General features: G+C 43.7%; 2 protein-coding genes across 5 annotated transcripts in view; both read left to right on the top strand.

The window, feature by feature from the left end:
- The window catches only part of SLC9A3R1 (SLC9A3 regulator 1), a 29192-nt gene extending 17905 nt beyond the window's left edge, over positions 1-11287 (top strand). For both annotated transcript variants that reach the window (XM_026861096.1, XM_026861097.1), the window contains exon 8: positions 11276-11287. The gene's annotated coding sequence lies outside the window, so the exon portion shown is untranslated. The remainder of the gene's footprint in view (positions 1-11275) is intronic.
- Positions 1048-14849, top strand: part of TMEM104 (transmembrane protein 104) — a 52738-nt gene continuing 38936 nt past the window's right edge. For all 3 annotated transcript variants that reach the window (XR_003399662.1, XR_003399661.1, XM_026861095.1), the window contains exons 1-7: positions 1048-1167; positions 3130-3251; positions 5170-5251; positions 6160-6262; positions 6674-6754; positions 11136-11235; positions 11996-12104. Coding sequence is in view for 1 of the 3 variants with exons in the window: in XM_026861095.1 (XP_026716896.1) it covers positions 1123-1167; positions 3130-3251; positions 5170-5251; positions 6160-6262; positions 6674-6754; positions 11136-11235; positions 11996-12104 (642 nt within the window). In the remaining 2 variants the exon portion in view is untranslated. The remainder of the gene's footprint in view (positions 1168-3129; positions 3252-5169; positions 5252-6159; positions 6263-6673; positions 6755-11135; positions 11236-11995; positions 12105-14849) is intronic.

The raw sequence follows: 14849 nt of genomic DNA, 5'->3' as shown, positions 1-14849 counted from the left end.
CCGGGGGGAGCTCGAGAAGCCTTGACCGGCTCCGGGCCCTGGGATGCGGCCCTGCCCGGCTGGGGTGGGTGCCCCGTGCCAGCACGGATTCCTCGGCCGTGTCCCCGAGGGGGCTGTTGGCCTGGCCGGGGTCTTGCTGCTTTCTCTTGGTTTGTTGAGGTTGGCTCCGGTGACCTGAGTCGAGATCTGTTATAACAGACGTTTGGACTCTTCTGAGGGCCAGTCTAGTTATGACCACAGTGAGCTGTGCTGCGTGATTGATTGCTGTCATGCAGAGTGTGTGTGTCTGTGTGTAAGCTTATGAACTGGTTCTTGTTTTAAGTAGCACTCTTAGCTTGTGAAGTTTGTGCTGATGATTTGTCCGTGTTGGTATGGCTAAATAAGAGCATTTATAGAACTATGAAAAACTTGATAAAGCTCTTAAATAATTCAACTCTATTTATCGACTCCAAAACTTTTCAGAAGGCTTGGATTCTCCCTCTCCCCCTGTAGTTTTTCTAAGACCATGTGAAGTTCCCCCAGTACTTCTGCTTTGGAAACCTTGATATGTGTAACAAAACATCTTGGGGTGTTTTCACAGGTCCAGTATTTTAATTTGTCAACTTACTTTTGTACTTAAGATTATGAGGAGAGGCTGGAAGCTGTTTTTACTGCTTTGATTTGTAGGAGGCACGTGCTTTGTAAAAGTAGTAGCTGAGTGAGAAGAAGCGGAATGAGATCATCCTCAAGGCAGGCATTCTTCCTCTTGAGGTTTTTGGCGTCTGAAACAACCCTTCTGGCTGTTTGGGGAAGGTAAAGTTTGGTCATCCAGTTTGGTCAGGCAGGGCCTTCTGGTTACTTTTAAACTGGTTTAACAGGTACAAGAACTTTTCGTAGGGTATTGAATTGAGTGGTGCTGGCGAGTGGGGTATATCTGTCCAAAGTGCAAGGTCCTGCTGAAATCCTCTTTTGTTCAAATATCATAAGGCTGATGTGCAAAAGCTGACTTGTGAGTTCCTCCTCTTTCTGACAAAGTTAACACAACTTTATGATGTTTCCCTAGGTTAAAGGCAATAGAAGTTGAAAACCCTCTCCTAAAAACATCCTTCTCACTTTGCTGTGAGCTTTCCCACTGTCTTCAACATGGCTGGTGGCATTACTGACACAGGAGAGCTTTACTCTCCCTATGTAAGTAACTGCTCTTTGTGGTTTTGCTCATGAGTCTTTTCAAAATCCTACTCTTTCAACATTGTGTTTTCACTTCCTACTTCTCCATGGACATAACATCAGTGTTTCAAGAGATGATGGAAGTCAAAGGGTACTTAAATCCTTGGTACTTGTAGTTATTTGGGGGGTTTTTATATCACAGATCACTTTATATTATATGAAGGGATGATGTCTGCTTAAGGTATAATTTTAAATGTGTTCAAAAGAGCTGCCTGTCCCATACCTGCTCTTGCATCTTTCTACCCACTTATATTTTCTTAATGTTTTCATCAACCCAAATTGCCATGTGAAGCTAGCATCAGCAGGGGGGATTGTGAGATTGAAACTATCCCACATTGCTGCTTTTTTTTTAAACCTTATAAAATCCAGGAGAAAACCTTATATAAAGTTTACTTATTTGTAGCTGTTGTAGTAATTTGTTTCAAACCACTGCACTTAAAACCAGTAATCAAGACATTTCTTCCTTGTAATGTATCCTCTGAAACTGCAGAGCCAATTACTGCTTTCCTATGTTACTGGAAATACTGGTTTTCATAGCCACAAGTGTTCATATAGTGTCAGCTCTTAAAAACAGCACTTTGAAAACACTTTTTTTTTTTTTTTCTGAAGTGAACTCACTAAATATAGAACTAGTCCTGAAATCTTTGTGTTGGCTTTTAAACGCTTTCAAACTTTCATCCCTGTGTTAACATTTGAGTTTAGACGAACCGGATATTAGGCTGCAGAAATAGGTCACAACTGAGAAAATGGAGAGCAAGACAGTAACTGGGACGTCTGGACCCTAGAGGATTACTGTCACCTGCTCTTATGTTGTTATATTAGTGTCACATGAATTTCCTAGTCTAATCTCAAAGGTTATGACTCTCTCCTCTTTCCCTGAAGATGTCTAGCCAGGCTGAACACATGGGCACCATTTTCATCTCTGTCTACTTGAGCAAAGTCAAGGAAAGTCACTTGAGGTATTTTTTTTCAAGAGTCCTTCACTGAAGAGTAAGTCATGACCTGGGGCACTTGAGTTGTGCTTGGCAAATGACAATTCTGCCAGCTGAATGAAAAGAATTTTCTGCAAGCTGCAATGGCTGACTTTTTTTTCATTGTTCTAGGAGACTTGTCAAAAGATGAATTTGCTGTGCTTGTGTCAGTGAATGAAGGGCAAGAGCACTCACAGGGTCTCTGGGGAATAGTTCTGGTATTAATTGCTCCACACCCAGAAAAGTGTACTTAGATACATTTCTTTACTGGTTCTCCTCTGGAGAGACTCTGACCTATATGAAAAAAATCAAAACAACTTTGGATTTTTGATCTTGAGGTCAGCTGAATTTATAGTATGGGGGGGGTCCTGTCCAGCTGCAGAGTTACCTTTTGGCCCTGGTCAGAAAAAGGCTCATTGCCTGAGAGGATAAAATCCTTTCCAGAAGTAAAATCCCTTCTTCAGAATGTGTTCAGCTGCTTACTGGTAAAACATCAAGTAGGCTTTGAATTAGAATTCTGTTTGGATATTTCCTGCTTGACTAAGAATAAAGAACAAGAGATTTTGAAAGGTAGCATGTATGTAGTCATAACTACTTCAGTTCAGTTTAGAAAACAAGAGGAGATCCCAACCCACAGTGTTGACCCCTCTGGTAGAAGACAGTGGATTTGAAAACAAACCAAAAGCTCACATGCTTTCTAACTTTAAAAGTTAGAAAGAAAAAAAAAATAGAAAAATGGAGTGGAATATCAGTTTCACCAGAAATGTGCTGAAACTCAACTTTGTTCTCTTGGTTAGCAGTTCCCTCCTATATTTATTTCTAGTGTGGGCTTGCTCCCATCCTTTTTGCTCAAAGATATTCAGCTCTCTCCATTTAAATTGGTACATATATGTCTTGGGTGATCTCTGGGACTGCCGCAAACTCTTATTTTGGGTTATGTGGATGATTGCAGGTTGGTCTGGTTTACATGTTCAACCTCATCGTTGGAACAGGCGCCCTAACCATGCCGAAGGCCTTTGCGGCAGCAGGGTGGCTCGTCAGCCTCGTTCTCCTAATGTTCCTGGGATTTATGAGGTAGGATGTGAGGGCACTGGGAGGTTCAGCTGGGTGGGGCTGTAAGGACAGTGCTAAGACTTTCACTGCTGCTTGAGCCTTGGTCTCTGCAGTTGTGTTGTCTGTGGATTTTATTTGGAGGGCTGTGTTTTCTGACTCCCTGCAATATGGTGCTACATCCTGTTTCCTGATCTGTGGGAAAGACTTTTTCACTAGTCCAGGGTCTTATAGGACCTTTCTCCTAGCTTCTTTTTTTGATACTGTCCTTGCTGTGGATACATCCCAGTCTTGCCTCTGTCACAGATCAGTTCCCCAAACACTAACCAGGTCACAGGCGACACAGGGTCATTTCTCTGCTTTGTGACTTGCAGATATGCAGGCCTGTTGTGTTTACCTTTCTATTGGCTTCTGGCAATGCTCTGGACAGCTGCAAGACTGTCAGGAAAACAAATTACTGTAAAGCCAGGCCTGTCTTATTCCCACCCTCCTCCCTGACCTTTGCTGCTCGAGACCTTGGAGCTGGTCTCATGATTTTCACGCTGGCTCACCATGAGCTTCTGCCCAGATGTCTCCCTGCTGGAGCAGCAGGTGGAGCTGAAGGCTGTTGATACAGCACTGATGTCTAGGTAGTTATTAATAGAATTGCCATCTTCTGACAGGCTGTGAGTTCCTGCTTGCTTCTTGCTTGGTTTTAAAATAAAACAAAATCCCCTCCTGCCGTTTGTAAGAATAGAATTTATAAGTTCCTTTCTTGTCAGTAACCAGCTCTGTCAGCCTGAATGTGCCTTTGATTTGGAGGCAGTGCTTTTGGGAGCTGTTAGGTGCTGCTTTACAGAGGTACTGTATGGTCAGTACTGACTGTTGTAATGCTTGTAACTTCCCCATCTCAAAGCTGTATGCTGCAAAGGCTTGATAAAATGTAAACTGTGGGAGTACCAGTATCTGGGAGATTTGGAAGAAATTCCTTTTAGATACATTAGTTTAAAAGCGTAAATTCAATGTTTGAAACTCAGTACCAGTAGACAATCCTTCAAGGACAGCCAAAGAGCACAAACTTCCAAACCTGCATACCAAAACTGCAGTGGATTAAACTGAGAAGATGCAGCTCAAAGTACTATGTGCTTTGGGAGCTGCATCGACCTGTTGCTTGCAGAAAGTCCCCTGCCCCACTGGAGACCTTTCGGTGCAAGAAGAGTCTGGGCAGAAATTGCCACATGGGCTTCAGCACAGGGCTGCTTGCTTTTATTCTTGCAAAACTAATCTCTCATTTGAGCCTGATAAGTGAGTTCAGTTCCTGAAGCAGTGAGAAACCACTTTAAAGCCTTAAATAAGATTGATTTGAGTTTGGGGTTTTTTTTTTTGAGGACTGTTTTAGCTGAGATAATGATATTCCTACCATTAGCGGCTCTTGCTGTCTCCCTGGACATCTTTCACCCTGGCCTCCAGCAAAATGTATTTGCATGCACATGTGATCTGCTTCTTCGTCTTGTATTGCTGCTTTGCTTCTGATGCTATTTGTAAGATTCTTTAAGGGACTGTAGTACCTTTGCCCCAGGCCCTTATAGATAAGCTTCAGAATAGTACTGTTTATCCTAGGCCCTAAAAAGAGGAAGGAAGCTTGCTTTCTAACAAGGCGAAGTCCTCTTGCCTTCTGCAGGCCACAGAAACATTAGGAAATTGCCTTCCAGATATCTAAAATGTCATATCTGAAGGCATGTTTATGCTACTGCATTTTGTGGTCTGCTCAGACACTGTCATCTCAAGAACAGAAGAGAGCAGCAAACTGAGATGAAACACTGTACCAAAAACGCAGTGTGTGGGGAGCTGGTGAGAGGGTCGTTTTGGTTTATTTGCTCCTACAAACAGATGGGAATAATTCTCCATCTCCCTTCAGTGACAGTTCTTGGCTGTTATTGATATCAGTTGAATTTCTCTCTAGCTATATGACTACGACCTTTGTGGTGGAAGCCATGGCTGCTGCAAATGCCCAGCTGCGATGGAAGAGAATGGAAAAACGCAAGGTTCGTGTTGGGTTTTATTTTCCATTTTCTCTTGTTCTTTTATTATGTAGGACTTGCCTGAGATTCCTCTGCGTCTTTGCCTTGCCTCATTGGTAACTCTAAAGGAATAAATTTCTACTGTACTTAACTTTGCCATATAAAATATGGCTGTTAGTTCCCTGTGGGGTTGCTCATTAAAGACAGGATTTTCTGCTCCTGCTTTGAAAAATCTCTTGTGCTGTTCACATTTCTTACTGATTGTGCTCTCCTTGCCCAGAAGCACTGCTCAGTGAATGTGGAGAGGTGGCAGCCAATATATTGGTGCCATTTGGAGTGTGCTGAGGTCTATAAATCCTTGCTCATCTCAGGTCATTTAACTGGGACAGGCTGGAATGTCCTTGCTGTCACTCGGGCTGTATCCCAGGGAGTGGACAGTCCTGAAGTATGTCTTCTCTGTAAAACTTACTTGTGGCTTTTCTGTATCAGTGCAACGCATAATTCTCTGCGCTGATTTAGATTCCCTGCCTGGATGTTAGTGGGTGGAGTTAGGACCTAGACCTGCTTGCTCTGACTAGCTAAGACTATATATGTTTGGATTTTTTTTCCTACCAGTTTTGCAACCCTGCAGATCTGCTGGAAGTTTCTCACTTCTAACTGCGTGAATTGGACACTGTTGGTGTGTGCATGACCTAGGCTAGGACAGCAGAGCCTGTCACTTCAGCCTGCTCCGCTAGTGCCCTCTTCTGTTCTTCACAGCATCCTAAGTTCAGGCCAAGGGCTCCCTGGTATTGCCTTTGCTTGCATGTCCTGCCCATCCTTTTTTGGGACCTTCTTTTGAGATTCTGGAAGTGAGACCGTGACACTGGTGGTGCCACAGCCTGTACTGTGGATCGCAAACGTCTCAGCAGCGGTCTGGTCTTTTCTTTCAGGAGGATGATGAGGATGAGGATTCTTCCTCTGGAGTATCAGACAGTGATGTTCTCCTCCAAGATGGCTACGAGCGAGCAGAGACACGACCTATCCTGTCAGTTCGTAAGTACCAGTTCATGCTTTCACTGGATCCGACACCTCTTCTCTGCAGGCGGTGTCTCAGTGGGCTCCAGTAAGTGGAGCAGGAGTCTTCTGTCCATTTCACCCTTAATTCCACGTGCTCACATCCCAAAGTCCTTAGCACTTGCAAGATAAGACTCATTGAGAATTCAGTTCACCATCTGCAGTCTGATAAAGATCTTTTCCTTCTAGGTCACTAAGATGAGAACATCTTACTTTGAAAATACTGTTAAACTAACTTCAGTAAAGTAATTGGACCAGTGACTCTGCAGCTGTGGAGTTATATATACTGTCCTTCAAACTGTTGCTAGAGCTTCCGAGTGTCTTCAGATAGTCTGGTCTCTGACTTTATTGAAGGGACTGGTTGAAACACTTCTTGTTTTCAACTTGCAGAGAGACGTGGTTCACCCAATATCTTTGAAATCACCGAGAGAGTAGAAATGGGTCAGATGGCTTCCATGTTCTTCAATAAAGGTAGGTGATTTACATTTTCAGTAGTCTCTTCAGGTCCTCCTGCATGTTGTGTATATGGCTTTTCCTTAAGCTTGCGTGCTTCTCAGTGTGGGTTTGCATCCCGAGTTTGTGGTGATTCCACCCAGAAGTGTCATTCCTTCCCTCTGTGGACTGTATTCATCCCCCTGTGAGGTATTTCTACAAAGTAGAGTGTTATGGGCCAGAACCTGCATGAAGGGGATGATACTGTGGTGGTAGCAGAACTAGCCAAAATACTGCAGGTTTTGGGCCCTATTTCTTGCCACGAGTAAGTGTAAGTCCATGTCTTTTCTGACTGCCCTTAACTTAACTCTGAAATCCATCCTCTGTGATATCCACTGTCTAGAGCAGCAGAGCCCAGCTGTAGTGTTTGCTAGTTCCATCTTGGTTGTAGCATTTGAGAATAAGTTTTTGGGGCTTCCCTGAACCCCATAAGTATCAGTCTGAGGGGGAAAGATTTCTGGGGAAAGCTTCTGAGAATTTTGTGTGTCTAGGGGGTTGCCAAAAGAGCTGCTGGGACATGAAATGCTGAAAGGTTCCCTGGTGTGCAGATGATAAGCGACTGTCATGTCTTTTTGCTTTTAAATGTCTCTTGTATGCCAGGGAACAAACTTGTAACCACACTGCAATAAAGCCATATGCATTGCTGCATGCGATAGAACTGCAAACTACAATGTTAGGTATTCTGAAACTTGTAAACCAGTAGATTTGGAATGCTGGGCAGAGCCAGAAAATCATTAGACACCATGGCTGTGCAGTTTTGAGCCTGTCAGGCCCCATTTCTTGTGGAAAGTGACATTTTCTCTTGTTCACTGGCCACCTTACAAAGACACGATGGGCTGGTTTTTTCCACTACATTACATCAGCTTTGTGCCAGTGTAAGGCTGTTGCCTCTGAAGGACAGCTGGGCTTAAGGACTGAAGATTCTTTGAACTATATTATTCCTGATTTTAAAGTCCAATTGAAAAATTTTTAATTTCTCTGCCTGCCTCTTCTGGGCCTTTGTAGATTTGAATCATTTAGGACTATCAAAATAATCCATGTTGGGTCAGGCTGCTGCTTTTCCAGTCGAAGAAGAGGAGAGGTGATTTGACTGTGAGTTGGAGACTCTTGTTCCTAGTCTTGCCTGTAGCATTGGGTTGCTCTGACCTTAGGCAAGTTTTCTTGCTTGTATGCTTTGCCATCTGTAAAATACTGTGAACGCTTCTCTGCGTCTTGATCATCCTCTGTGGAGTAGTATTTAGGAAGTGCTTTGAGAGCAAGTGCCATACAGCAGGGTGTAGCAGTATTGCTGAGGATTCTGCTGTAGAGGGCTGGGGGAATCACAAGAGGCTGAGTGCTCCCGTAAGCAAGTTCCGGAAGGCCCCTGCTTTGCGTGTGCTTCAGAGGGGCAGATGGTAAGGACCCCCCAAAGCCAGCCAGCCGTTGGACAGTTGCCTCTAGATCTCTCTACCCTGAGTGCTGGCTGCTGCTCAGCCAGGAGAGGGTGCTGGAAATACACGTCCCCTCTCCTGTCAGGCACTGATGTACACTTCCTAGTAAAGTGACATAAACTGCTTAGTACTCTAAATCTTAATCCCCCTTCTTAATGTTGCTTTAGACAGTTATCTGATTTCTGTGTTAGGGATCCTTCCCAGGACCTATTCAGCCTGATGCAAAGGGGTGAATCCCTCTGCAGTAAGGCAGCTGGAACAGCTTGTGACTTCCAGGCAGGATGAGGCACACACTGCGAAGGGTCTGGGGCAGCTGTAACTCATGCGCTGCCTTCCCCTCCTCTCTGCTCAGCATTGAGGCTCCATCCCTATACTGTTGCTGAGTCCTAGTTCAGAGATACCCTCTGGTCTGTGAAGCTGTTGCAGAGACAAGTACCTCTGTCTGCAGATCCTTGCTGAGGTGCTTCCTTCCAGCAGTTGCACAGAAAGGCCTTCAGTAAGGGCAGTTGCTCAGTGACCAGTTGCTACTGCCTAGTGCTGAGGAACTGGGCCACGCTTGGGAAGTCCCAGCTCTGAGCACCAGCCCCCTGCGGTTTCACAGCAAGCAAATACCTAGTGGGTTTTTGCTCATGATATACAAAGCATGGATCCAAACCCAAGGTGTCTGAGGGCTTTACAGCCTTCAGAGGGAATACTGGTGAAAACTTTGCAATAGACCTCAAAGTCTCTGATTTCTAGTGAGTTCTCTGCTTCTTTCTCTTGACTGATTTTTATTTTCAATAATCTGACAGGAGTTGAATCTGCAGTTCTGGGAGGTAAGCTGGGGATAAATCTCAATTTCAGACCGTCGACTTTTTTAAAGGAAGAGAGCCTGTGTGCTTCTTCAAAAGAGCTGGCTTTGAAGCACTGCTTTTCTGTTTATTTTTTCTAATTTGTGATGTTGGGTGCTTTCTTCTGGGACTGAAGAGTCATTTATTGCAATAATGGATTCTGGGCACATCTATCATGCTGTTTCCCTGCAGGAAGTCATTGATTTATTTTTTTTTTCCCTGTTTTGTGTCCAGTAATGAAAGTATTGATCAGGGAGGGTCAGCAGCAGTTTATAAAAGAACTGATGTTAAAGTCTTCCTGCCTTCCAGAGGATGAGTTTGGGAGAGGAGTGTCACCTGGACTTCCCACAGACAGAGAGGTCTGCACTGGAGCAGGGATATAGTGTGTGCTGGTGGGTACCTGGGTGCTGCTGTGGCCTAGCTGGTCATATCAGCCTTATTGGGGTGAGGGGGAGAAAGCAGCTGAGGCCTGAGATCAGTAGCAGATCCCAAAACAAAATCTGTATCTGAGTCTCTGTAGTCCTGTACTTAGTGTGTCATGCAGCTTCTGTCTTGTGTCAGATATTTGTTTATAATCAACTCTTTTCAATGGGAAATTGGAAAAAAATGGTAGGTAGTTTGTTGCTCTCTTCAGAACAGTACAGAAACTTCTTAACTGTGAAACCATTTAAAATCTCTCACAGAGGAGGAAAACAAGGGGGGAACTATGAAATAATCTGATGATTTATGTAAGATCTCAGTTTAGACAAACCAAGAGCAACTCTAGAGTACTGGCTTAGTGAGCTGCTCTACAGAAGCTGGGAAGTTTTCTTTGTACTTTCCTCATGCAACCCTTTTTTTAGGAATGTTGTATGCTAAGTAGGCTCAGCATATTGAATAATTTACTTAAACAAAGGAGAATGCCTCCTAATGTTTCCTGACATCCAGAGATCCAGAGGCAGTATGATGATAAAACATGGTAAAGCTTTCGGGCATCCAAGCGCAGTAGAAATATGAGTCCGCATTCCTGCAGTAACGCTGTCCTTGTTTGATAGTTACCACATGTGAGGCTTGGAGAGGTGAATTGATTTGTTCAAGCAGCATTAGGATTAAGCATCAGGTGGCACTGCAACTTGAAAGTATGCACAGGTTCCCTGAGATGTTTTCTTTCAGTGTCAACTTCCTAAATGAAACAAATCTGAGGCTTTTGGGGTTTTTTTTGTAGCTCACCTGTCTCTGAACTGAAATATGTTACAGTATCATTTTCCTTGGTGAGATTTATACTGGCTGGCTTGGAAGAAGAGAATCCCAGGGTGTCATCAATCATTTCTTTATCTTTGCTCATTTTAGTCCTCCACAGCAGTGTCTTGTGTCGTAGTAGGGCTGTTCTGTGCCCCCAGTTAACTTGTGTAAGAGTTTTTTAAAAATCTCATAGGTGAAGCCAGGGCAGGCTTAAAGGAAAAAAATCCCCAAGAAAACAGTATGGGGCAGGAACAGTGCACGCTGTGGCAGCAGAGTAAGAGGGCTGCAGAAACAGGGTTTTAAAGCTTTGCAGGTTTGAACCTTGGCTCAAGTTGCTGGAGGTAAGGAATCTCCCAAAGCAGCTCCATTTCAGCCCTGTGGAACCTGAGCTCTGCAGGGTCGAATCCCTAATGTGAAGGTCCTGCAGGTTTGCAAGCAGAGGGTTTGGAATCAGCAGAGGACTAGAAGCATCCTCTGTTCTTTTCACTGTTCATTCACACCAAGTCTGTGAGCATCAGCTAGATGTTGGCCTGTGGCAAGTTGACAGCTTCACCTGGCAGGTGGCTTACGTGAGACCTGTTGGTCTTGACCAGTGACTGGAGGATGGGCTTGAACGAGAGAGGCTGGTGTCGGGGCCAGGTATCGAAAGAGGCAGAGCTGAGCTCTGAAATGCCTCATGTCCTGTCAGTCCCTGCACTGGGGCTAAGTCCCCTAAGTTGCTGATCTGACTCTTGGGTGGAATTCACTGCAGAAAGAAGTAAGCTGGAGGCAAATTATGATTTATTTTTAAGATCTTGAAAAAGTTTTGTGTATTTGAAGTGCAGAGTTCAAGTCCCTGTGTACTCTGCTGTCTCTGTACAATATTTCCTTTTCCTACAGTGGGTGTCAACCTCTTCTATTTCTGCATAATTATCTACCTCTATGGGGACCTGGCAATCTACGCAGCAGCTGTACCAGTCTCCCTCATGCAAGTGACCTGGTAAGTGTGCTTACAGCTGTGGGGTTGTGTGCTAACAGAGGAGAGAGCAGGCTTTTGGATTTGATAGGGTGATAAGTCTGACTGGGATCAGCTCTGCTTTCTGAAGACCAGAGTAATGACTCAAGGACAGCTCATCGTTTGTGGGTGGGAAGGTGAAGTTTTATATTCCCCACCCGAGTGCCTGCTGCCTGCCTGAAAAGTAGCTGACCTGATTTCGGATGAAACTTCAGGTTCAGCACCTTGCAGCCATGGGACTTGTTGTTCAATAGTTTGATTGCCATACCCTGTGCAATATTTTACCTTCTCTGTTTCTTTGGGTAAGAGCTGAGAGGTGTGATGCTTACCAAGTCTGTGACCAGTGAGTGGTGACATTATAGTGACTGAGAGCAGCCTCTTTCTCAAAGAAACAGATAACAAAAGAGATTTGTTTGATCAAATCTGGGCTGGATTTGGACTATTGACTTGGAAATGGAAAACCTCAGTGATCTATATATGACCCAGACTTGCTAGCTTGATGACCAAATGACCAAACTTATAAATAACTGTAGGTAATTCAAGAATTTGCCTTTAAATGTGTGGTACTCAGTGACTTGCTCTGTTACACAGTCCAGAAAATCTAATGGGAGGGGGAAGTGTTCAGGGAGGGAAGGGAGGAATGAACACTTTGTGTCTGTGACCATTCCTCTTTCCTGAATGCAGGAGAGGGGAAGACACATGCTAGGAGTTAATTACTGTCTCTTGTTTCTCTCTCCTTTCCCAGCAGTGCCACTGGCAACCATTCCTGCAGTGTTGGAGATGGCACAAAGTATAACGATACAGACAAGTGCTGGGGACCAATTCGACGGATTGATGCTTACAGACTGTATCTGGTGAGCTGCTGAAACTGGGATGACCATTATTTCCATTTAAAGTTTACTTCTACTGGGTAGGGACTTTTTTTTTTTCCTGTAGAGGTGATGTGGTTCAAGTGAACAACAGAGGCATGAAGCTTTCAGTTCCTTTTTGACCAAATACTCCCTTGCTATTCTCAGTGTCAAGACTGTGTTTCAGTTTGGCCGTCAGTATAATCCTTGTGATTTTGAGTTTGAGTTCTGTCCTTGTGTAGTTTTATATTGCTTAAGCAGGTGATATGTCTGTGCCAAAGGGTGGGGTTTTTTCAGTGTCTGGCTAAGTAATTGTTGCTTTGAAGTAATTGTTGTCACCATATTCGAGTATATTAAACTCTCTTGAGTGCATTCTTTATGTGAATAAAATTGTTTATGCTGCAGCAGAATCTGCTTTTTGAGAGATGATGGAAACAGCCCACTTAAACAACATCCAGTGCTATATGCTGCTTTAGTAATAGCTTTCTGTCTAGTTTAGGATTGTCTATTGCCTCTATTACTGTGCTGTGGTTCTGCTGTGAAACCAAGGTTTTTCCCAAAGGATGACAGAACACTGTTTCTCTTGAGCTGGGGAAGAGTTGAGCGCTCGTGTCTGGAGACAGGTGTCAGTAGGGCAGAGGGGGAGGTATGGAAGTGCTGCATAGTGTGGCTTCTGTTAAGGGTCTCAGTGAGAATTTATGGAAAAAGAGTGTAGGTGGCCATGTGAGTGCAGAGAAATCCAGGGCTAAAGACTACTTGGAGCAATTTTGCAGTTTAGTAAAATTTGGACCTGCAATGGATCACATCCATAAGTGTGCTTGTTCCAGCGTTATTGCAAAAGTAAGAGCTGGGACTCAAAAATATTAGTGCATGTCAAAGCCTAGTTAATTATTTAAGAGAAATATTATTGCTTTATTAAATTGTGTCTTGGTCTGTTTCTTTAAAACTTCCAGAAGATTGAAGATTTATTTCCTGAATTCCAGTAACTCTCCCTGACCCAGCAGAAGGAGCTAGTCAGAAAAGGCAGACATGCATTAATTACTGCCTGCATCTCTCGAATATTGTGTCTATAATTCATGAAGATAATTGTTGTTAGGACTTGAAAAATTAAAAAAATTAAGACTGTGTAAGCATTAGATTTGCTGTCTGTGTACATAACTCTCAGAGGAGCTTTTCCCTCTGCTTGTCTTCTCTTGTGGATTTGAAGAATAAATATCTGCAAAGTCTTTACTAGTGGTTAATCCTTCCCAGCCCAGTAATTGAGGTGAGGGTTTCAGTGCTTTTCTCTGCTCCCCCTTAGAATTAGGGAAGGATTGTTTGTACCAGTCTGTGGTGGGTTGCTGAGAGGTGGAGTGTCCCACAATCACTGTGTTCAGGATGCTGGCATGACCTCTGAGTTGTGGGGCTTTGTTAAGGACTCTGATGCTTCTTCCTGGATGAGTATGGGACTAAACTGGGACTTGTTCTACCTGCAGCTCTGTGGGTCCCGCTCCCTGCTTGAGCTGTGTGTTTTGCTTCTCCAGAAAACAAAAATGATGACGGCTTACCTAGAGAGCAGTAAGAGATATAATGATTTATAAAACACTCAGACCCCCAGCACTGACACAGTCTTCAAGTTTGGGCTGCCTCTGAAGAGACTCTGCTGGCTTACATTTTTTTTCCCAACAGCTAGTGATGAGTAGTTATAGCTCTTAAATTTTCTGAGAAACCTGGTTATGGGAGGGCCAGGGTAGGAAGTCACTTGACTGCAAGCAAAAAAATTAGTAGCAAAACACTGTAACTATATCTAAATTTTTACCAAGCTTCTTGTGTATAGAAGTGGAGTCCTGAACGTGCAAGAAAAGCTAAAACCTGCATTTCTGAAGGGGAAAAGGCAACATGAAAGTGAGGAGGGGTGAGATGCATCAAGAGCAGAGCTGTTTTCTCAGTCCCAGGGGATCATACCCATAGAGAACTTCCTTTGTTTTTTACTTTTTTTATTTTTTTTTTTTTTTTTTTTAATTCCTGCTTTTTGGAATATTTCAAGTTCCACGTTTCAGTGGCCAAACAAGGTCTCTTTTTGCAGGCTAAGTTCCCCTGTGGCAAGGGGACAGATGGACACTGCAATCCCAAAAGAAAGCAGCTGAGTGTTTGGATCAGCCCTTTTGTCCTAGATGTCTGCCTCTAGTTTTCTCACCTCGTCTTAGTACTGTATTTAGCTTTAAGTGACTTTTAGGACTGAGATGGGTGGATATAACTAGAACCTCTTGCCCATTCCAGTGAGGCAGGTTTCTGGATGTAGTGCTGTATTACCTGGTCTGTATATGACCTCACAGAAAGTTATTTTTTGGACTACCAGGAGAAATAATCTATTTGAGGTTTTCTGGGAAAATGGTGCCAATGGGAGCTCTCTCATGCCAAGTACCACCAGTCTGCCAAAGATCTGTGCTTCCTTCCTCCTGTCGACTCTTTCTCTCCCAACGCTATGTCTTCTTTTCAACAAAAAACATTTCAAACGTTGACTCTTTGAGCTGGGGGTGGAGAGGGGAATAATGACGGATGTAAAAAATCCTATTTCACGGTTTATTGTCCAGAAAGACCTCTGGAAGCTGTCTCTGCTCTGATCACTGTGAATGGAAGCTGAAAACTATGTACATAATGAGAATATTTAGACAGATTAAATCCTCCTCATGAGACTTGCTTGCCTGTGCAGCATCTTTATTGCTGCTCCAGAATTTCACACCTAAGTGTGACTGCAGAGTCTTCAGAGAC

This window comes from Athene cunicularia, assembly GCF_003259725.1.
Source record: "Athene cunicularia isolate RWA chromosome 18 unlocalized genomic scaffold, athCun1 chr18_part1, whole genome shotgun sequence".
Taxonomy (NCBI): Eukaryota; Metazoa; Chordata; class Aves; order Strigiformes; family Strigidae; genus Athene; species Athene cunicularia.
Note: the sequence above shows the minus strand (reverse complement) of the source record. Positions and strands in the feature narration are given on the sequence as shown.